This window comes from Felis catus, chromosome A3 (assembly GCF_018350175.1).
Source record: "Felis catus isolate Fca126 chromosome A3, F.catus_Fca126_mat1.0, whole genome shotgun sequence".
NCBI lineage: Eukaryota > Metazoa > Chordata > Mammalia > Carnivora > Felidae > Felis > Felis catus.
In genome coordinates this window covers 26,049,516-26,073,319 of record NC_058370.1, presented here as the reverse complement: position 1 = coordinate 26,073,319, position 23,804 = coordinate 26,049,516, and the positions used below count along the sequence as shown (strand labels likewise).

Genomic DNA, 23,804 nt, shown 5'->3' with positions numbered 1-23,804 from the left:
CATAAGAATGAAAACATATGGTATCTGTCTTTCTCTGTATGACTTATTTCACTTAGCATAATACTTTCCAGTTCCATTCACGTTGCTACAAAAGGCCATATTTCATTCTTTCTCATTGCCACGTAGTATTCCATTGTGTATATAAACCACAGTTTCTTTATCCATGCATCGGTTGATGGACATTTAGGCTCTTTCCATAATTTGGCTATTGTTGAGAGTGCTGCTATAAACATTGGGGTACAGGTGCCCCTATGCATCAGTACTCCTGTATCCCTTGGGTAAGTTCCTAGCAGTGCTATTGCTGGGACATAGGGTAGATCTATTTTTAATTTTTTGAGGAACCTCTACACTGTTTTCCAGAGCAGCTGCACCGGTTTGCATTCCCACCAACAGTGCAAGGGGGTTCCCGTTTCTCCACATCCTCTCCAGCATCTGTAGTCTCCTGATTTGCTCATTTTGGCCACTCTGACTGGCGTGAGGTGGTATCTCAGTGTGGTTTTGATTTGTATTTCTCTGATGAGGAGCGACGTTGAGCATCTTTTCATGTGCCTGTTGACCATCTGGATGTCTTCAGCATGTGAAATCTTGAAAAAAATCTCACTGACAATGAAATTCTAAAGTGTACAACTTCTGTGTTTTAATGCAAGTTTTGACTCTAAAAGAAGGAGCTTTGACAGAAGTAATAAGTGGTTCAACAACACGTGTTTGACTGCAAGCTGCAGGAAGAGCTTTGCCAGTAATACAGCAGGTCCCTCCTTGTCCTCAGAGGATGCATTTCCAAGACCCCAGGGGCTGCCTGAAACCGTGGCTAGTACTGATCCCCATGTATACTATGTTTTTTTCCTGTACAGGTATACTTATGATGGAATAATGTACAAACTAGGCACAGTAAGAGATTAGCAACAACTAGTAATAGAACAGTTGGAAAAGTATGCTGTAATAAAAGTTAAAGGTATGTGGTCTCGGAGTGTCTTTGTGTACCGTACTTACCCTTCTGGTGACGATGTGAGATGATGAACTGCCCACGTGGTGAAATGAAGTCAGGGGGACGACGCAGGGGCTGTGACGTAGCATTAGGCTACTGTTGACCTTCTGGGGGTATGTCAGGAGGAGGGCGCAGTTGACTGTGGGTGGCGGGGGCTGCAGAGAGGGAACCTTGGCTGAAGGGGGACTGCTGTGTGCCTGTCCCTGAATTGCCCTGTGTAGTACAAGAATCTAAACAGCCCACACCCAGGACCTGCCATGGCTCATCCTAGTCGGGCACGAGTTGCCTTCAGGTTCCTTTCCTCTGTCACTGTCTTGGCAGTTGTTTTATCGTGTTCGTATTTGCATTTTTTGCATTGGGGCCGTTGATAGATTTTGAAGTAGTTCTAGTGGTTTTAAGGTCTGTCACACCTCACGGTCGTTTGGATTTTAGCATTCTAAAGGTTTCTAACCCAATATCCGCCTTTTTTTTTTTTTTTTTTTGTATTTTATGTTTTTCTACAAAATGATGTGAGAGTTAAAACGTATGATTATATATGAGTGCTGTTTTTAGTTTGAAATTTAAATCCTGCATGGTCGAATGGAATAAACTGTGTTTTTTACAGGTAACTCTAGGCTATCCCAGCTTGCTTCTGTGTGCACCTCCCTCCCTATTAATTTTAAAGGCTGAGAGAAGAAATAATGTCGAATGAAATAAAAATAATTAAAACAATTTTCCTAAGAATTTCTAATTCTGTGACTTAATATCCCCCCCCCCCCCCCCAGTCTTTAAGGAGTGTTTTTCTTTTTTGGGTGAGGAGGTGGGTAAGTAGTTACTGAACCACATTGAGAATCTACTGAACCACATTGAGAATCTGCCTTTTTTCTTGCATCATGGTACTTTGAAGTCTCTGGCATTTGAACCTGAGTTTGGCACTGGTGTGGAGAGGAAGAGCATGGTTTTAAATGTCATGCGAGTGGGTAGAGTCGTTGACCTCAACTAAGGTGTGATCTTGAACTTGATACTAATCTTCAGGGTCCCCTCCAGTTCCAGCAGTCACTGACTTCCCTCTCCTTTATTCACATTCGAAAAGGAAAAGCCTCTCTCCTTGGATATCAGGTTGTATCTGAAAATTGTTGACAAATTATATAAAGCAGAGAAGAAAGCAAGTTTTTGTTTGTTTTAAGGTCTGCCGAGGAATAATTGACACACATAATTAGGACACAGGTTTTGATGTCTTGAAGCTCTACAGTGGTAGAGCTGGAAGGACGGTGTTGACACCGCTACTCAGTGGAGCAGAGGTACCACCCCTGCAGCGGGTTCTTGTGTCCGTCACCGCAGCCCTGGTGGCCCGGGAGTTGCTCCTTCCGGCAGCACCCTGGCATCTCTGCCGTAGGGAACCACCGTCTCCTTCGGATTGGCGGGGGATGCCCGAGCTAGTCTCAGGTAGCTTTTTCCAGAATTCGTTTTTGTGCAGAGATTGATCTAGAAGATTTTACTTCTAAACATCTTCCTTCCCATTTCTGTTTTTGGTTTTTTGGGTTTTGCTTTGTTTTGTGTGGTCTTTTGTTTTGTTTAACCTGAGTTACTGATGATCATATTTTTACTCTTTTTAGGTAGAAGTTTTCTGAACTTTCTTTACCTAAAAAGAGAAATTCATCTTAATATTTCTCCATTTTTCTCCTGTTTCTTCCCAGGGAAGGAGAAATATATTTATTATGACAAAATTTAGCGTATTTTAGTCCCATATGGAAACATTGGTAAGTGCAGGAGCTACTGTGAGTAGAAATGGGACATTGGACTGGAAAATGAAAATCCCCCCCAAAATGAGTGGGAAGCAGTTAAATGTGGGGGCATTAGCCATGTTTTCTTTTTTTTTCTTCAATAAACCCTTTTAGTTTATTAATATCTAATTCAATAAAACTGATTTTAAAGACCTCGTGCACCTTTTATGACCTTTCATTGAACCACTTTACTTTCGATGTTCTCCGTTGTGACAAAATTGTGTTTCCATTATTGATGAAATGGGAGCAGACTTTTTGTCTGTTGGTGTTATCTTTGTGGCGTAGGTCTCGGGAGAAGATCTTGTTTGGTGGTAAAGTAACATTTTGGTAACATCTCGGTAATGAAATGCGATTTATCTGGGTATCTTTAAACCTGGCATCCATGTCCCTGAGTGGAATCTTCCCACGAGATCTACCTTTGGCCGAGTCACCCTGTTGTGTTGTGCCCTGGACCAAGATTGAACACTGCTGCATCTAGTCCAGGCCTCTCTCAGGCTGACTGAAGGACCCCCATCCATAATGCCCTTGTGGCCTTCCTCTTTCCAAAGCACTGGAGCTCATGCAGAGGACAGCGTAGAGAGCTGCTGTGCCTTCCACTGTCCCAACTGTGGGGGTCAGTTGGCCTTTTGGTTTTGGTGAATCCTGCTTGATCATCAGGCTCCCTGGCGTTTTCCACAGTTTCTGTGACAGGTGGGCACTGTGCTGTGTGTATGTCCTATGGGTCATTTTGTACTCATGCTCGTCCTGGCTGTGTGTGCTGTAGCTCCTGTCATTGCTGTAAGTTCAACTTTATCAATAAAAAGAATGTCTCACATTGGATGACAGATGGCTGTGTGGTATGGTTTGTGGGATGGAGTCTGATGTTCCATTTCGTGTTCTGTACATGGAATGGTCTCCTCTTCCTGGTTCTTTCTAAACGTGGCCAGCTGACTCTGGTGGTCAGGTGGAAGCCCTCGGAGTTCCACGATGACTTCATAGAGGAGCTACTTTGGACTCGGGGACAGCTGCCAAGATGTCTCAGTTGAAATGGAAGTCGAAAACCAATATACCTCTGTCAAAAATAGCCAGCAAGGTTACCTGGGGAGAACAGATTGGGTCAGGGTGAGTGAGGGTTTGGGACTGAAGTTGTCTCCCAAAGATCGGACACCTGGGCCCTAAGATGCGTTTGCCAGCAACTGAAAGCTGAACAAGAGGGCATCTCCTAGCTGTTTCCAGGGCAGCTGTAACTGCTTTTGGCTTTAAGTCATCTGTCCCTATGATTTTTTTTTTTTTTTTTTTTTTTTTTAGAGCATGAGCAGGAGAAAGGGACAGAGGGAGAGAGAGAGAGAATCCCAAACAGGCTCCATGCTCAGTGTGGAGCCTGATGCAGGGCTTGATCCCACAACCCTGGGATCATGACCTAAGCAGAAATTAAGAGTCAGACACTCAACCCAACCGGCTGAGCTGCCCAGGTGCCTCTGCCCCTATGAATTAAAAACGAATTCAGCAAACCAATGTTTCTCTTCCCTCCCCTCCCCTAGTGGCTACTCCATCCTCTCTTCGTTTCCAGGCGTGTGCTGTGCCCCACCCCGCCACTTGCCCTAGAACAGGTAACTGTGAGGGCGTAGTTGTGGGGATGGCTTTTCCTGATCATAGCTGTTCTCTAATTCCAAATAGAAAATTCTCCATCTCGATTTTTCTTCCTCCAGTATTAGAGGACTAGTACTTCTCTCTGCTTCTTAGTCTTACCCTTGACCTTTTCTCTTCGAGGTCTCTTGCCTTCAGCCAGTGTTTTCCCCTTGTTTCCGTCCACAAACATACACAGAAGAGTGTGTTTTGGTCAGACACATACTTTTCTCTTATGAAACTTTTAGTAATTTGAAATAATTAAAAATACTTAAATAGTTAGAAGAATGGTATCAAGAACTCCCCCTTTGTCCAGACTGTGAACATTTTGCTTTATTATTGTATATGTTTGTTGAACATTTGAGAATAAATTACACTGTGCCCCTTATACTATACTCAAATGTGTAGTTCCTAAGAACAAGGACATTCTCTTTTATAACCACAGTACAGTAGTCAAAAGCAGGAAACAACATTAACTTGGTCATTATCTAAGAATATAGATAGTGTTCAGATTTCAAATGTTCACATTTCACCAGTGGACCTATTCATGGCCCTTAGAGCCCCCTCAGCCCCCCAGCTCTAAATACTGGAATTCTCTGCCCAAAGTGCTTTGAATCTGATTCTTTGTGGGCCTGTTCCCCAGTGCATCACTTTTGAAGGCAGCCCCCTAGGTTTAAAGTAACCGTGGAGCAGTAGTGGTGAGGTGTCCGTCCCACATGCCACCATGCAGAAGCCCCTTGTCAGGATGGGTTGGGCATGGCAGGTGCACAGAGGTCTTGGAGGCTGGCTGTCTCCACATGGCCACATTCTGGCACTTAGCTGAGGAATTAAAGAATTCTAATTTCTTTTTTTTTTTTTTAACTTAAATTTTAGTTAACATACAGTGCAATTTTGGTTTCAGGAGTAGAATTCAGTGATTCATCACTTACATACAACACCCCATGCTCATCATCACAACAAATGCTCTCCTTAATGCCTGTCATCCATCTAGCCCATCTCCCACTCACCTCCCTCTCAACCCATAGTTTGTTCTCTATCATTAAGAGTCTCTTGTGGTTTGTTTCCCTCTCTTCTCTCCCCCTTCCCATATGTTGGTCTGTCTTGTTTCTTTAATTCCAGATATGAATGTTACCATACGGTATTTGTCTTTCTCTGATTGACTTATTTTACTTAGCATGATACATTCTAGCTCCATCCATGTCATTGCAAATGGTAAGATTTCATTCTTTTTGAAGGCTGAGTAATATTCCATTGTATGTATGTATGTATGTATGTATGTATGTATGTATGTATGTATGTGTGTATGTATATCTATAAATATATATATATACACACACACATCTTTATTCATCAGTGAGTGGACATTTGGGCTCTCTCCATAGTTTGGTTATTGTTGATAATGCTGCTATAAACATCAGGGTGCATGTATCTCTTTGAATCTATATTTTTGTATCCTTTGGGTAAACACCTAATAGTACAATTGCTGGGTTGTAGGGTAGTTCTATTTTTAGTTTCTTGAGGAAGAATTCTAAATTTGAACCAGGTTTGCCAGGGTGTTATGAAGGTAGTACAGTAACTTGATTTATAAGCACTTAAAAAGACTTGCTATGTGGACCTATATTTGTTCTTTTGCCCTCGGTCCCAAACTGTTAAGGGTAGTTCTTTACAAATGTGTGTATATACATCAACACGTGTTCTTGTATGTGTAAATACATACCTATTTGTCATTCTTTTATAAAAAGTGGCATTGTGTGTTCTGTTTTTTGCATCTTACTTATTAGTACCTCATGGAAATCCCTGCTGGTTGTCTGCTGAAGGCCAGATTCATCCTTGTGAGTACGTTGGGAATGTTCTGAGTGCAGGTGTATGGATTTACTCAGCCATGCCTCTTCCATAGCCACTCACCTTATTTTTTTGTCACTATCAAAAATGCTGCAGCAACCACTCCTACTCCACTCCAGTGGTCTTTCACAGATGAGTCACGTAAATCACTATCCACCACTTGACCCACTCCACTGCAATAAATCCTAAAGATTGCTGTGAAATTTTTTGAATTAAAAATAGAGAAATGCATGATTTAGACTACAGAAATCGTCCATAACCCACCTGCCAGAGGTAACCACCATTAAATTTGGAGTATATTTTTCCAGACTCTTTTTCTGTGCATGTGCCAACATATACATACCTAATATTCTTGACAGAAGTGGACTTCTAAATACACTTCTGCAGCTTTTTTCCTCGGTGACCTTTAAATGGCCCTGTTCAGTGGCCTTGTCTTTTTCTTACCATCTTGGTCCCGTCTGTGGCATCCCTTCCTCCTGTCTTTTGTGTGTTTCCCCTCCTCTTTCTATCCCTTAAGTGTAGCCAATTCTCAGTTTCAGGCCTCATATCTCCAGGTATTTGTTTTTCATTTCTAATTGGACAGCCCAACGTCATTGGCATGAAGCCACTTTCCCTACTTGCTTCCTTTCCTGGAAATGTTCCTGGCATTTCCCTCAGTTACCCTGGTTCTTGGCTTCCACATCTCCTTTCCTTTGGCTGTTATCTCTCCTTTGGTTTTTAAATCTGAGTTGTCGCCAACACAGTTTAGGTTGGGACTCTGTTGGCCAGTCTTCAATCTTCCCTCCACGTACGCTGATGAATTTCCACAATTGCCCCTCATCCTGCTCAGACTCCCCGGTGAAATACTGCAGGTTCTGCATTCTGCTTCCATTTTTCTTTTCTCTCTTCCCTCCCACTATGCCTCCCTTCCCCTCAGCCCCCAGAGCCCTTTGTCAAGCCAGGCTGGCTCTTGAGCTGTGTCCCCTGAGCATGTCTGCGGCTTGACTCTTTCCTGGCCGTTCATTCCCCTGCCATCCTAAAGTGCTCTTCGAGTCTAGCTGGCGAGGCAGACTGACACTCTTAATAATCCTAACAAAGTGCTCTCTCCCATCATACGTGGAGGAGCCACTGACCCTGTGGAAATATGCCCTTCATATTTTCGGAGCGGAACTCTGGACTGGACTGCACCCACACGCTCGTGTGAGCCCATGTTGCAGTGAGGAGAGTTCTGTCCATTCTCCCAAAGAAATCCTGTCTCCAGGCACAACTGGAGGGCAGATGGGGGCGGGGGGTACATGTGGTGGCAAGTGGGGCCATCCTAATCCCTCCCTACCTCCAGAGCATGTTTGACCCTTTGGACAGATGCCCATCCCTGGAGCTTATCTTCCTGACATGTGAATTGTAGTTAGTCTACATGGTCTAACTGCAGGCCTCCCAAGCCCCTTCTCCCTCTGGAAAGTGTGGCCTGCTTTAGAAAGCCTCTGGCACTCACTTGGGAAACCGTAGAGCTTCAATAAGATGACTCATTCCCATCAGGGGAAAGAAAGCTTGCAGGCATAAGCTTGGGAACAGCTTCCTGCCAGAGAAGCTCCCGTGGGGAAAGGGATGCTCACCAAATGTGTGCTGGGGGTGTCTATGGGTACGGGGCAGCACCCTCCACCCTGGCCCTGACTCCTTTTCCACCCTCTTGTGACCTGGCTAGGTCAGCCCCCCACATGGTCTTACAAAGTTAAAGTGACCATGATTCCTTATTCTAGGTCAAAGCCAGTGTCTTCTGAGGACTTAAGAGAGAACTCTCAGTCTCAAAAGGTAAGAAGACCATCAGAGGTTGATAAAGGGGAGGGGTGTTCCAGAACCGCCCAGACATTGCTCATCAGCACAGAGGTCTACCAGTTACCCATCTCGGCACCAGGGTAGCAAACTCCGATATTCACAAGGCCATGTAGGTAACTTACCTGGCCACTGCTGCAGGCTTGTTTTCCCTTTTAAAAGGGTTGTATTGGCCAAATGCAACAGATCTGAGGCTACCAATTCAGGCTGTATATGGACTATCCTTCCTTTTGTCCAGCCAAGTTGTGGCAACGGTGGAATAGGCCGTACAAATTACTATCAAGCCAGGTAAGTATTTAGCATCTATTGTATGCTTGGGGCTGGGGAATAGGGAGATAATTAGTACGAATTAAGATTAAATTAAGATAAATTAAATAGGCCCTTGCCTTCAAAGAGCTCACTGTGAGACAGGAGTAATAATAGGAGCTGTCATTTCTTGTGTAACTACAGTTTGCTGAGCCTTCCAAGACGTTTGGGGGCCGTTTAGATCTCACCACAGCCCTGCACTGGGCGCTGCAGATCCGTTTTGCTGATGAGAGGTGTGTGGCTCAGAGAAGGCATGTGATCTGCCTGAGATAAATTAGCTGGGAAGTGGAGAGTCAGGCAGAATTTGAACCCAGAGCTCTGGGACGCTACAGCCGTGTGTTTCCCATCACACCTTGCTGTCTGCATGGTCAGACAGACATGCAAAGCATCATGCGTGCATGGCAGAGAGGAGCAGTTTGGGAGCGTGGAGGTGGCAGTGATGAATGTCACCTGAAAGCTGTGGAAAAACTCCTTGGAAGAGGTGTCATTTGAGCCAGGCTTTGAACAATGAGTAGGAGTTCATATCCAGGGGAGATGGTCTGCGTTGCATAGAGGGAACATGTGAGTAAAAGTGGATTGTTTGTTGTGTCTGGGGATGGTGGGGAGCAGTTGGTGTGCCTGGACCATGGTGTGTGCATCGAAACTAGAAAGACCGGTCAGGGCTACAATGCAAAGGGCTTTGAATGGCACACTCAGCAGAGGGTGGTGGTGGTGGTTGCCTGGAAAGTGTCAGAGCCAAGAGTAAAGTCATAATCAGCCCTGCCTTCCAGAAAGACGACTGATGCCAGTGTTGGCAGGTGGATTGGAAAGGAAGGCCAAACTCTTGTCCCAGTTAGGGGACATCATTGTACTTGTCCCAGCACAAGGCCAGTGTCTGGGATAAGCCAGGGATGTGGGGGAGGAGGACTTAGGTGTAGGAGAAGAATCACAGTAAGAACGGGGGACAGTATGAACGTATAGGAGAAGGGACGAGCCGAAGATAGTGCTGAGATGTCTAATATAGGGCCTGCATGGCTGTAGGAGTATTAACGAGCTCATTGGTTGGGCTCCACGAAAGCAGGTCTTTTACTCTGTTCGCTCGTGTATCCAGTTGCCTGGCACTCAACAAATGTGTGTAGACCATGAGGGAATGAATGGAATTACACAGGAGGATGAGCACGTTTGCTTGTTTGGTAGGGTTGGTGTAGGGAGAATGAGCCATCTAATTTACACCTTGTCTTTTGGCTTTTTGAACCAAACCAGGCTTCTTGAAAGCCCAAGACCCAAAACAGTGCATTTCAGTGAACAACACACACTCAGCGGTTAATTGTCCACTCTTGGAGTCTTTTGGGGGAAACGGCCTTTGATGACCTAAGCCTTTTGTGACCTGAAGTATTGTGCTAGCTTGTCAAAATGAGTCCTGCAGAGAAGAGGCATTCATTGTTGAGGACTGAAGGGGTGGGATCAGCTATGTGGGGACTTGGGGAAGCAAGTGGGAGGAGGAAGCTGAAGGCCCCCCATCAGGGGTGTCTGCTAGAGCCCTGGTGTGCGTGCAGACGATCTGATCTGACCCTGACCCAGGCAGGTGTCTGGGATGCTCAGGACCAAATCAGATTGGTTGGGGCAGATGCAGCTGGATTCCTCGAGGTCTTGAATTCTGAGCACTGAAGATTGAAACAATATAGTCACTGAACAGAAGCGTTACAAATTGGAGTCCTGGTATGAGTGAAGTGAGAGACCTGGCTCTGTCCACTAACCCCGCCGAGCCTCAGTCATGGCATCTGCAAAACGGAAACAGTAGTGAACTCCCCAAAGTCAGGAGAGGCAATCTAGATCTTTCTTGGTCTTCTTAGGTCTAAAGTGGTTAGGATTTATTTGACGGCCTCACTATAACCCTTCATACCCTGTCCTTCCCCAGAGTCTCTCTTTCAATATGATGTGCTTAGAAATGTTCAGCTCGGAGATCAACCTTCTCAGTCCCTGGTTCTTGTAGTCATGTTTGTTCCAGGCACCCACCCCAGGTGGATTCCAGAAGAGCGAGGAGGTTCTTAGCTCCCCAGCGTCATCCATCACTCTTAGCCAACGTGAGTCTCAACTGTTTACCCAGCTACCCATGGCCAAGATGGAGAAGGTGTTTGAGGAGGATGTTGACTCAACCGGAGGTAAAGCCACCTTGTGGACTCAGTCTCTGGTTTTTGCACAGGGTGGGACCCATACCTGGGTGTGTGGAGGGTTCAGATTTGACAAGCAGTTGTTGCATTCAGTGACTCCTTTAAAACCTTATCATTATTTAAGTATTATAAGCACATTGGAGGCTATTTCGTATCTAGAAAAAAAAATAGCCCCAATCCAAGCACCCAGATGTAACCAACTGTCAGCATTTTGGTGTATTTTCTTCCAAACTGTTTCACATGTATGGTTTATTTTTTATTGCTGTGTAACAGTATTCCCACAAACCGAGAGGTGTAAACCACGCATTAATTATCTCACAGTTTCGGTGGGTCAGGAGTCTGGGCATGGCTTTGCTGGCTCCTCTGCTCACTAGCCTGGGGCTGTGGTATCATCTGGGGCTTGACGGGAAGGATCCGCTTCCCAGTTCACTCAGGTTGTTGGCAGGATTCAGTTCTTTGCAGCTGCAGAACCGAGGGCTTCTGTTTCTTCCTGGCTAATGGCGGCAACTGCTTTCAGCTCCTACAGCTGCCCTCTATTCCTGGCCATGTGGGACTCACTGACACGGCAGATTTCAAGGCTCAGGGTAGCCAGGGAGCTCACAACTCCAGCAAGATGTGTGCTACGGTCTTGTAAGTGTGCAGTCGTGTACACATGGCCCCGTACATCTGTCACCTCTGCCATATTCTGTTGGTTGGCAGCGAGTCACGGGTTCTCTCTTACTCGAGAGGATCACGGGAGGGCATGAACACCGGGAGGTGGGCGTCCTGGGGTCACCTTAAGTATCTCTGCCACAGATGGCTACGTGTGCTTTCACGTGTCTGTAATTATACCACGTATGTAACTTCAGACTCCTCTTTTTCTCTTAGTGTGTAACACCTTAAGGGCTTTTACATACTGCTGTGTTGTCTTCCAAACCATCATTACTAATGAATACACACGTTCTACTGGTGGACTAAGCCATTCCCCTGTAGTTGGACATTTAGGTTTCATTGAATTTACATAACATTGTTAAGAACATCCTTTGTGCATCAAACTTTTTCTCTCTTTGGAGCTTCATTTTTCTCCTTGGGATGATACGCATCAAGGTCAATAATAGGAATACTTAAGGGCATCTTTGTTCGTATCCACTAGACTCTGAGTACCAACTCTGGGGGCATAGCTCCTTGCCCCGTCAACTTGAGTTTTACAGCCATATCGTGATGTGGGCGGGAAAGGGTAACAAACGCCCAGTGTACAAATGAACAAAAAGTGAGGGGCAGGGCGGGATGGTGAGTGTCTGCCCTGAAGATGACGTGGTTCCTCATTGGAGCTCTTTGGTGTCCGTGTTTGGCAGCTGGGAGTTGCCACCACTGTGCCTGGAGGACCCCGAGGGTGCCAACTTTGGTCACGATTTTTATTGTGTTTGTGTTTGTCTTAAGCAGGCAATATATCCATGCAGTTCACAGGTCAAAAGGTGCTTTTCCCATGATACCCTGGGCCCGGCCCTCAGCTGCCCAGTTCTGTTCCCTCAGTTGGTTACTGCTCTCGGTTTCCTGTGACCGGTGGAGGCCCAGAAGTTCAGGTAGTCACTCCCCTGCTGTTTTATGCAGTGGCATCCTATTGTCCATGCTGTTCTACGCCTTGCTTTTTTAAATTTCAGCTTTATTGAGCTATAGTTGACATAAATTTAATATATTTGAAGTGCACACCATGCTGATTCGATATCTGTATGTATTGAGAAAGGATCTCCCCAATTGTCTACTCCTGCTTTTTTTAAAAAAATAACTTTTATAAAGTTCCCCCTATTGCTTTTTACCTAATGTGTCTTGAAATCTTTTCAGATCAGTGTAAAAAGAACTTCTGCATAAAAAAAACAAAACAAAACAAAAATGGCCACGATTTAAATGGAGGAAAGGAAATTCACCTTTTGTTGATATAGGGTAAAAGAAAGTAAGATCATTTTTCTCTTTCAAAAGTCTTTTAAAAAGGTGGATTATAAACAAGGGCTCCAAAGCCTTTCTTAGGAACCCTAACCATAAGTGACTGTGTCAGAGGGAAAAGGGGAGATACTGGGGTTCTGCTCTCTGTTCTGCAGGTTCCCTTTTGGGGCCTTAGTTTTTTTATTTGTTGATTGGAGGTCTTTGAGAAGGGTTGGTGGTTCTTTTATTTATGTATTTATTTTTAAGATTTTGTTTTTAAGTAATCCCCATACCCAATGTGGGGCTTGAACTCACAACCGTGAGACCAAGAGTTGCACACTCCATGGCTGAGCCAGCCAGGCGCCCTGAAGGTCCGTGGTTCTTGAGGGGGAGTCCCATGCATCTCCCAGGAGGTCTTCAGAGTGTCCATGTGCCCTTGACCCTCGCCTCTGGGGCCTGCCTGGGGGAGCCTGTGGGCTGCTGGGGGTGGGGATCGAGGGAGAGCCATTGAGCTGGCGGTCCTGCAGCCCCGAGCCTGTGAGCCGGTGTGGCACTGACCTTGCATACAGGTGCTCCTGGGGGGACATGGGTGGCACACAAGCTGAGTGTGCCTCCACTTTCGCCAACAGACATTTCATCAAGCGCTGCCAGGCACGGTAAGAATTGGTGTTGAGGGGTCCTGGCTGGCTCAGTCAGTAGAGGGTGCAACTCTTGATCTTGGGTTGTGAGTTCAAGTCCCATGTTGGGTGTAGAGATTACTTTAAAAAATAAATTTTAAAAATGCGTTTTTTTTTTTTATTTTTTAAAAGTTTATTTTAGAGAGAGCACATGTGGGTACACACGAGTGGGGGAGGGGCAGAGAGAGAGAGAGAGAGAGAGAGAGAGAGAGAGGGAGGGAGGGAGAGGGAGAGGGAGACAGAGGAACCAAAGTGGGCTCTGCACTGACAGCAGTGAGCCAAACACGAGGCTCAAACTCGTGAACTGTGAGATCATGACCTGAGCCGAAGCCAGACGTTTAACCGGCTGAGCCACCCAGGCGCCCCTAAAAGAATACTTTAAAAAAAAGAATTAGTGTTGGTACAGAGCTACCTGGGTTACCAGGCCATCTGTCAGATTTGATTCAGTTGTCACGAAACCCTGTGACTTTCCTTATGACTTTACACAGGAGAGGCCAGACACTGATGACAGGCCCAAATGCAGTGGCCTGGGTGCCCTGACATGGAAACTGCTCCCGTGGGCACCCCACACTGAGTGTAGCACTTCAGATACCAAAGTAAGTGAAGGAAGTCCCTTTCCCAGGAGAGCCAGGGGGTATGACCGTGCAGTGCTCGTGCTTGGTGACCGTGTTCCAGGGATGCAAGCACTGTGGGGCACATACGTACTCCCCCCCCTGCACAGCAGAGGGGAGGCTAGAAGACATTTTCTTAAATATTTTAAATACAGCATTTATTTTTAAAAATGCTTATGAATATATAAAAAAAATAGAGGTAAACAGTTCATAATCCTGCCTCTTGGCATTATAAAAAAAGAAAGAGAAAGGTCAAGTGGGAGTTTCCCAGGAGATGGGGGGGAGGGCAGTTCTCAGCAGGGAACGGTGGAGGAGAGGTGTAGGGGTGTTGCTGTGCTGGGGGGCAGTGAGGGGTGTCCTGGGGGCAAGGCTGGGAGGGAGGCGGCCACAGAGGATGTGGGTGCACTCAGGTCAGGAGGGACCTTGAGCCCCAGCAGCGATCTGACGGGGAGGTGACACATCTGGAGCTGCTGGAGAAGGACAAGAGTCTCTGCCAGCGACTCGGAGGGACGTGGGAGGCAGGGGATTGGCTCCTCCCATGACCACCCTACAGAAGGTAGTGGACATTACGATGGAGGTGAGGGAAGGCTTTTGGTTTCACATCCTCCCAGCGCCATTATGTGTTCTTGAGTAAACCCAGAATGTCTCTGTGCCTCTGTGTCCTCACCTGCAAGATGGGGAGAATGTCAGCACCTACCCTCTAGGACCATGGGATTCTTGTGAGGATTCAGGAGGGAGGGCGCTGCGTGCCCCCCTCGAGTCTCCATCCCGGGTAACTAGCCGGAGGTGACGTCATTAGCAAAGATGGCAAACACAGGAAAGGCGAGAGTGTGTTGGGATAAAGATAATAAACTGGATTTTTTATTATTTTATTTATTTATTAAAATTCTTTTTTTAACATTTATTTTTGAGAGACAGAGATAGAGCATGAGTGGGGAGGGGCAGAGAGAGAGGGAGACACAGAATCCGAAGCAGGCTTCAGGCTCTGAGTTGTCCTCACAGAGCCTGAACTCATGAACCATGAGATCATGACCTGAGCTGAAGTTGGATGCTTAACTGACTGAGCCACCCAGGCGCCCCTAAACTGGATTTTAAACATTCTGAGTTGAACGGGTCAGGGGGACACTTGGGAAGAGAGTCAGAGACATGGGAGAGACATTCTCTCCTGAGATGCAGAGATGGGTGAATAGGTGAGGTCACTGGAGAGTGTCAGAAAAGCAAGGGGACAGTGATGAGAAGAGCGGAGGCAGATGCCAAATGACAGGGCAAGGCAGACAGTGGAGCCTGGAGGAGACGAGAGTGACCAGTGGGGTCGCTGCTTGAAGGCAGGAGGCCCCTAAGGCAAGGAAGGGCCCCATCAGGTGTGCTCCAAGGTCACTGGTGGCTCAGGAGAGTGAGTGGGTACAAGTCAGGAAGTGGTGGATAGAGGGGGTGTCCAGTGCTGGGCGCTGGAGGGAACGTGCCAGTGGGGCACAGATGTAAGTTGGGAGGGTGGGAGCGAGGGTGGACCCTCCCCCGAGGAAAGGTCCCAGGACCACCCAGGTTGGGGAGAGTTGGCTGTCATAACACCCCCTCGGCTTCTGAGCTGGAAGGGGTGGCAAGGGGGAAGAGCTGGCTAAGGTTGGAGGTGCAGGGAAGGGCGGTGAGAGAGTTCACAGAGTGCAGTTCAGAAGTGAAATACATGCATCTTTACACTGAGGTGTAGTTTACTTGCCACAAAATGCACGGGTCCTAGGGTCCATCCAGCTCAAGGAGTCCTTCATGTGCATACATTCACGTAACTACCACCCAGATCAAGCTATGGAACATTTTCTGCCCCCCACAAAGTGTCCTGCCTGATTTCTAGTGGTGACCCTCCTCCCCAGGGAAATGGTATTTTCACATGCAAGTTTTGACCGATTAATTAACCATGCGGCTTGAGGTGGGGGAGAGCTGTTTTTTAGAGGGGAAAGGGGGCCCTGCCTGGACCCCACAGTGTACGTTTCCTTTCCAGAGTATCTTTGCGTCTATTGTTATTCTCAAAAAACTGTCTGGTAAACTGTTTATAAGAAGTGTATTAAAATAATTTGTTGGGGGGGGGGGCGCCTGGGTGGCTCAGTCGGTTGAGCATCTGACTTCAGCTCAGGTCATGATCTCATGGCTTGTGAGTTCGAGCCCCACGTCGGGCTCTGTGCTGACAGCCCAGAGCCTGGAGCCTGCTTCTGATTCTGTCTCCCTCTCTCTCTGCTCCTCCCCTGTTCATTCTCTCTCTCTCAAAAATAAATAAACATTAAAGAAAAAATAAAAATAAAAAATAAAATAAAATAACTTGGTGGGGAACAATATATACGGCTTCTTAGACACCTGAGAGAGGGGCTGGCCCCTGTGGTGCTCTCAAGGGGCATTTGTTCACTCAACACTGCACAAAGGCTCTCTGGTCCCTGGCTCCCTCCCATGTGGAAGGCTCTGTGTTACGGACTGCCATCTGACGGATGCCCAATCCGCACACAGAAGGACCAGATTGCCGGGGTCAGCCTTGGGCACCACCCCGTGACCTTGGGCACATGAGCTCACCATTGCGTGCCACAGTTTCCTCACGAGCCCCTCTCATTAAATGGTCAGTGTGAATAAACACAGAGAAGCACCCAGTATCATCGCGTGCACATCCCAGGGTCAACAGCAACACCTGGGGAACAAGCATCTGCTGTTGGCCAAGCAGTCACAGAGGGCACAGGCTCCCCCTGCCCTCACAGAGCCCATGGCCTAGGGTGGTAACAAGGAAGGTCATGGGGGGTGGGGAGGGACAGTGAAGCCGGGTGATGGGGATGGGGGCCTCCCTAGATAGTACCCAGGAAGGCTTTCCTGTGGAGGGGACCAGATGGTATAAAGGCCTTGAGGTGGGAGTACACTAGGTGGTGCGAGAAATGGCCTGGGGACATTACGGTTGGAGTCGAGAATGAAGGAGACAGCAGTGGGAGGTGAGGTCTGAGAGGAGCCAGGAAATGCACAGCCTTCAGACTCTGGCGAGGATTCCAGATACTTGTTGGGGACTTTAGAAGCACTTTTTATAGACTGTGACTATAAAAAAAAAAAGAAAGAAAATCTAGGCAGTGATATTGGCCCATAGGCAGCCAGATTCCCTTATAGTCACAAAATCCAGCAGGGGGAGAACATTTTATCCCTCCCGTCTGCTCCCCTCCTCTCCCCATCTTGCCCTCCAGCCAAAGTTTGCGTTTTAACTGCCTTTAAAAGACTTCAGCTCTCCCTCTGTGTATTTGAATTATCTTATGTTTCTTTGTTGCCATTATGAGTTCTTTTCTTTTCTTTTCTTTTTTTTTTTTTTTTTTTTTTGAGTTTTCATCTGTTTCCTTTGTCTCAGTGCCTGGCCCGTCTTACTTGTTCAGAACTGGGATCTGATCTTTTCTCACCGAGTGGTGCTGTGGGGCCATCACAGTGCTCTGGCGTGGAAGGTGTGTGGCCACTGTCTGTGGGCTGGCTGAATGCTGAACACGTGGGATGCGGAAGACAAGCCCGCAAACAGGATTCTCCGTGTGCCCCTCCCTCAGCGCCCGGACACCTAGGACACCGCCGCGGCTGCTGACGGGGCCAGTGACTAGCTGTGCAGTGCATGATGTTCTCTCTTCTCTTTTGAAGCCCTGGGCGTGAAGGCTTTCATTAAGGCCACGAAGAAGATTCTGAGCAGTGTGTCAGATGAGATGCTGGAGGCGCTGTTTTTGAAGGTGGACACAGACTGTAATGGCTCCATCACCTGGGTGAGGAAGGGGCCTCTGCTTCAGGAGTCGTGGCTTAACTGCTCTGTCATCCCTCCCCCTTGGCTTATGTGTACATTCTGGTTGGTTTTTGATCAAAATTTTTGATTTTTGTGTTGGTTTTTTCATTTCTCTTAGTATCCTACAATAAATGTGTTTCCAGAATTCTCTGCTATCTACACAATTATCTTTCTTAAGAACTCCCTCTTTCTTGTATAGCGTATGGTGTATGGTGGCCTACTTTGGCCTTCATGAGGCTGGTTAATAGATTCTAGAATTGCCCTAGTGACCTGGCTTCGGGGTCTTCTGTTGCTGTTAACTTCTTATATGAGCTGAGACAATTCATCTCTATTGTTAGGAGCCTCAGCCTTATTATCCATAAAGTGGGGATGAATAAAGAGATTCAAACAGGATGCTGAACGTGGGGGTGATGCGGAGATACATTTAGCATTACAGGATCTCATTAAGGAGGGAGGTGCTGCTATGTACCTACTAATAGGCCCTTCACACGTCCCAGATTCCAGAACAGCTCAGTTGGCTTGGCTACTCTCCTTGGCCACCCTCGGGAAGCATCAACCAGAGCCCCTTGGAAGGGGCTGGTAAAGATGGGGGAGAAACTGGAAGCCGGGTGTGGGTTCCCGAAGCCCAGTGCACCGAGCGTTTGGCCAGCGCTGTCCTGCCTTCGTTTCTTCCCGAGGCAGCAGAAGTACGTGGATTACGTGATGCGTGAGTTCCAGAGAAAGGAGATGATGAGGACAAGCCAGTACCGCCTGCGCTTCCACCTCCCCATGAGGATCATCCCGCTGTAAGGAGTCTCTCCCCTGACCGAAGGGGTGTGTGTGAACAGGGTGGGGGCTGGCCCTGCTGTGAGCACCCCTCCCTAGATCCCTGAGCCACTCTCTATGGGGCCACCAAGGGTCTGGCACTGGGCTCATTTCAGCCCCTCAACCCTGCAGGCGAACCTGAGCATGAAGGTAGGTGATGTGTCCCCACTTTACAGACAAGGTAACAAAGGTTCAGAGAGGTCGAAGGACGGTGATGGGGTTGCTGTGTTCGGCCTTCCCTGTCCCTGCAGCATACGCTACTCCTCCTGCTTCCCCCCACCCTGCAGCCCAGTGCGTCAGGGCACAGATGGCTCACAGGGCAGGGAGTAAAAGCCATCATAGGAGACTGCTCCTGGAGGCCACACCAGGCCTCCAGAACGGGCCATTGGTCACTCCTGGAGAACGTGGCTCTGTCCATGCCTTGACTTCCTCGACCCAGCCTGCTTGCTCCTCCTTCTGGCTCCTGTACACTGTGCCCTCTGGACCTTCACCTCATCTTTCTGTGCCATGGCCCTGTCTGCCCCCTCCCCTCTGAACTCCCCAAGAACGAGGAGCCCTCCAGTGGCTCTGGCCAATGGCCCAGGCCTCTTCCCGTAACCCACCTTGGGTTTGCACACCTCCTGCCTCGTGTCGGTGGCCAGGGCCAGGGATCTGGGTCCTGTGGTCCAACGCTTGGTGATGTGCATTTGTGGCCTGCTTAGGAGGGGCTGTGGTCCTCAGGGGACTGCCCCCGGAGCAGGCCGTGGGGAAGACCATGAACCAGAGGCAGTCTCTGCCCTGGAGCACCTGGAGATTCAGAAGGATGGTAATGAAAACCACGAACGGGCAACTAAAAAAATTTTGGTCAAAATTTAATTGAGGAATAGTCAGCAAATATGAATAATGAAGGATTTTATAACCATATGTTTTGACCTAAAACTTTGCTAGAGACAGCCAAACCTTCACGGATCTTTGTTTCCTCGGGGCATTTAGATTCCCAAGGTGCTTAAAGGGCCAGAACCAAAAACGTCAAGAAGCCTGTCCCTATTTTCCCCTATTTATTTGTTCCCAGAGAGTATTTCCAGCTTGACAGAGAAAATAGCCAAATCCTATTTAGTTATTTTCATGAAAAAGTCACCTAAAAGTTGGCTCCCCCTTCCTCAGCCTGGACCAAGCTCACCAAACACCCGTCTCCTGGGTGCTGGCTTCGTGGGATAACGCCTCCTGAGGGCTCCCCTCCCTTCTCATGGCTCTCACCTGTTGCATCTACCCCTCAGAGTCTCATGGGCCTGATGCCAGAGGTGGCACTGGGAGTGATGGAGGGCAGACTGGGCAGAGCTGGGGGCTGTGGGTGGGAGAGAAAAGAGCCATATCCAGACACACCATTGCCCTCTCTTCTGCTGAGAATGTTTTGAGGTAGAATTTCAGCGTGGGTTCGCCTTCAGCCACAGGTCACACGGTGTCTACAGCAACCTTTGGAAAGGGCTCTGGCCGGAGTAGGGATCGAGGTGCCTACGTTCTAGTTGAAGCTCCGCCCATAGCCAGGACAAACTCCAGGAAAATGCTTATCCCTGGGTCCCTGTGAGGTGAGGTGACATTTCCTGCCCTGCCGGAGCCTGGAGGCATGGGAGCACCAGGAGCGTGTGCTGAGCCGGGTCCAGAAGTCAAGGTGGCGGTGCCCTTTAGTAGCCAGACAGCCAGCTTAGCCAACTTGGGGCAGGACAGAAGGCACTGGAAGGCATGACTGTAGCTTGCTGGGAAGGCTTCACGGTGGCTTCCTGTGAGTCCTGGCCTGCCTCAGGAGCTGTTTGCTGTGCTCAGCACATGGCCTTGGAGATGAGGATTTGGGTATGTGGGGCTCTATTGGATACGTTGTCCCCTCATCCACTTCTATCTCATGCTTGGCTTATATTCCCTTCTCTACCCTGAGATGCCGAAAACTTATTTTGAAGGTTTCAGTCACAATCCCCCCTCCACTCACCACCCGTAGACTCTTTTTCTTATAAAGGAAGGTTTGCAAAAGACCTCTGTTCTCGGCCTTCTCTGACCCCATCCCATCACGAGGAAGCCAGCTGGTTGTTTGAAAGGCGAGCCCACTGCCTGTGGAGCCCTATCTCATACCAGCGGCCTACTTGGGTCATTTTCTTTCGGCCATGGCTGATAATGGTAGAAGCCCGCCCAGCAGAGCCCCACCTCTGGAGGAGCCAGCTTGAGTTTCTTGGTGGTGTGTGTGTGTGTGTGTGTGTGTCTTGCTTTGCCCTTCCCCCTCTGTGCTTTTCATTCTGTTTTTGTTTGGGTCCTTCTCTGTCCTGTCACCTTCCACAGGAACCATGGATGTGAGATTGTGAAGGTGCAGATTTTAATCCAGCAGTTCAAGAAGATTGGGCATCTCCTGACTGTCACCAAGGACGGGATCTTGCAGATCTGGTCTGAGACCTTCGCGCTGATTAACTCCTTTAGGGTGAGGGGGACCCACACGTGGAGCACACACAGGGTGGTCGGAGAGCCTTTGCCTTTGTACCCCAATAATGAAGGTGACCTGGGCCCCGAGTGGGCTCATTTGGGGGTTCACAGTCTAAGCAGCCTGCACGTGGAGTCACTGCTCCTGGGGCCAGGCTCTGCTTCACGTGGGACTGCGACCCTCGCATTTCTCTTCTGTAAGCAGGACTGCATTTGGACGTCCATTCGACTTGGATGTCCAACAGACAGACACCTCACACCCAGTCTGTCCAAATAGAATGTCACTGTAGCTCTCCCTGGCCACCAGGCTTACTTCTCCTGTGCCTCATCTCAGTGAATGGTGTTGCTATCTACCAAGGTTCCCGTGTTAGCAGTCCGCTACCTTTCCTTTCCCTGTCATGTCCCCTCTGTCACCAAGTGTTACTGACTCAAATCCTTTACCTGGACCAGGCAGGAAATCGCAGTGGTTGTGTGGGCTCTGGAGTCCAACTTAGAACCTGACTGTACCACCTTCCAGCTCTGTGACCGTGGACACTTCGTAGATAGCTCCCTGTGCCTCAGTTTCCTCATCTGTCAAGTGGGGTCACAGTTACCCCCTCAGGCTGCTGGGAGGGTTTAATGACTTAATAGGCATACGGTCCTCAGAGTAGGGCAAGGCACACAGCAAGTGCCGACAAATACAAGCTGACCTCATCATTGTTTGTGCTGTCAGCTCCTGGTTGAGTGCAGCAAGTGAGAAAACACTCAGGAAAGCTGGCTGTGTACGTAGTGTTGCCAGGCCAGTCCAGAATCCTCCAGCAAATGAGGAAGGCGCAGCTCTCCAGAGAAGAAAGGCTTACTGAGAACGTTGCCGGCAGCATGAAGGCTTTCCTAAGCCCGTGAAAGAGCAGTGTTTCACAGGTGCCTCAGGGGTCATCCCTTGGGGCTGGAGGGTTCTGGAAGCAGCTGAGGTCTGTGGAGGTCAAGTGACTCTTGAGTACTTGGTAGCTCAGGACCAGGGGTGACTCACACCCGAGTTTCTGAGGCTGGGGTTTCTGGCACCTTCCACCCTTTTTCTCTGTGTGTTTATTTTGTTGTGTGTGAGAGGGCACATTATAGCCTGAGCTCCTGGTTGTGGCTGCTACTCGGTCACCTCAGCATCCTTCAGAGGCCAAGTCTGGGAGGGATGAGGAGGGCAGAGGGAGGCTCCCCGGAAGGCCCAGCATTCCTCTTTGAGGGGCTGCTCAGGAAAGTAGATGTTGGCAAGAGTGATCCACTAAGCACCATCCGTGAAACCCACTGCATGCCATCCATGCAGATGGAAAGCCCTGGAGTTTGGGATGGGAGGAGGGGCTGGGCTTTACTTCCCAGCTGTTCGACCTTGGGCAAGTCACTGGAACTCCCTAGGGCTTGGGGTTTCTCGAAGGAACGTGGAGGTGATGGGCGTACCATCTGTTGTGTGTGGGTTAGAGGCCCCAGGGGGCCTGGCCCCCTGTCCTCACTGCCCAGCCGCCAGCAGGGACCTCTCTGCTCTTGGTGTCTCTGAGTTGTGATGGAACAGTCCACTTCTTGCCCCTGCCTTCGCCATCCCTTCTGCACAGCCACCTAGAGGAGCTGCCTTAATTCTCTGCCCTCCCTTCTGATTCAGTCTGTACTGCTGTCTGCTTTCTCCAGTCCAGAGTTTGTGGCCTTCTTACAGGGAGTAAACTACAAATGCCTTAGCTGACCACCCCTAACTCATCTCTCATCCTCCCTGACCCTGAGCCTATCAGGCCAGCCTCCTCTTTTCTCTGCACACCAAAGCCCCTTTCTGCGGACATGACTTTGTGTGTGGTGTCCCGTACCTCGAGGGCCCGCTCGAATTCCGTCTGCATGCGTGTTACGTGAGGCTGGCACCTCACAGCCCGGCTGGGTGATTTCTTGTCAATAAGCCACTTGAGCCGGGGGACATCTGCAGATGGTAAACAAAGTGCAGACAGAACAAACAAACAACGACTAATACCATGTCACATGTTCGTTATATCTCAATAAAACTGGTGTGGGATGGGGCGCCTGGGTGGCTCAGTCGGTTAAGCGTCCGACTTCGGCTCAGGTCATGATCTCACAGTCTGGGTTCGAGCCCCGCATCAGGCTCTGTGCTGACAGCTCAGAGCCTGGAGCCTGCTTCTGATTCTGTGTCTCCCTCTCTCTCTGCCCCTCCCCTGCTCATGCTCTGTCTCTGTCACAAAAATAAATAAAAACATTAAAAAAAATTTTTTTTAATAAAAAAAACTGGGGTGGGGGACAGAGCCAGACCTGCAGAGGGGCAGTCAGTGGAAAGTCATTCTCCCTATCCCACACCCGAATTCTCTCCTGGAGGCAACCGCTGTGACCAGTTTTGGGGCACTCTTCACGGTTAGCCTGTACATGCACCCTCCGCACCACTTTCTTTTTAAATATACGCATGGTAACACATGATAGTGCTGCTTTCCACCTTGCCTTTTCATTTGATAATGGATCCTGGACACTCTTCTGTATGGCGTGTGCACAGTCCCCTTCTTTGTAATGTCTGGGTGGTGTCCTGTGGTGTGGATTTGTATCCACTCTCCTTTCCAAGTGGTCTGTGGCCTGTTGCTATCACAGCGGTGTGGCGGGGCCTGCCCTCACACACACTTCTCTGTGAGTACGTGTGAACACATCTGCAGATGTGTCCTGGAAATAGATCCCGGGATCACGAGTCATGCACAGTTAAAACTCTGAGGAAGCTTGTCAAGTGGCTCTAGAAAGGGGTTGTGAGGATGGGTGTTCTTTAAGCCCGTTTCGCAGATGTGGAAACTGAGGCTCGGGCTAGGGAACTTGTCCAAGGCCCTATCAGTAGCTGGTAGGAGTGCTGGGCTCCAAACCAGCTCTGCTGCCCCGTCCAGGGCCTCGGGTGGCGGGAGGGTTCATGGGACCCTGCGTCTTGGTGCGCTCTGCCAGGCAAGCCTCCCCAGCTCGGTCGCTTCTGCTCTTCCCCTGGCCAGCTTAACCAGATCCAGCAGCCCCACCACCAGCAGATGTGGGTCATCGACATGGTCTGTCTCCACAACATGAACCTGATAGCGATTGCATCTACCGACCAGAAGATAGGTGAGTCCCTGACGGCGCCCCAGGCCTGCCGTCAGCCATTGGAAGGCGTGCGTCTGCG

The 23,804-nt window shown here is 48.7% G+C and overlaps 1 protein-coding gene across 10 annotated transcripts in view; it reads left to right on the top strand.

Moving 5' to 3' along the window:
• Positions 1–475: 475 nt before the first annotated feature.
• EFCAB8 (EF-hand calcium binding domain 8) overlaps positions 476–23,804 on the top strand; it is a 71,026-nt gene continuing 47,697 nt past the window's right edge. For 3 of the 10 annotated variants that reach the window (XM_045053742.1, XM_045053737.1, XM_045053735.1), the window contains exons 1-7: positions 476–3,849; positions 7,932–7,983; positions 10,283–10,451; positions 17,281–17,399; positions 18,098–18,201; positions 20,525–20,660; positions 23,641–23,746. In XM_045053742.1, the coding sequence (XP_044909677.1) occupies positions 3,761–3,849; positions 7,932–7,983; positions 10,283–10,451; positions 17,281–17,399; positions 18,098–18,201; positions 20,525–20,660; positions 23,641–23,746 (775 nt within the window). In that variant the 5' untranslated portion in view covers positions 476–3,760. Of the gene's footprint in view, positions 3,850–4,268; positions 4,338–6,134; positions 6,186–7,931; positions 10,452–10,977; positions 11,091–17,005; positions 17,400–18,097; positions 18,202–20,524; positions 20,661–23,640; positions 23,747–23,804 lie in introns of all 10 variants that reach the window. The other 7 variants (XM_045053739.1, XM_045053740.1, XM_045053741.1 and 4 more) reach the window with 7 other exon arrangements.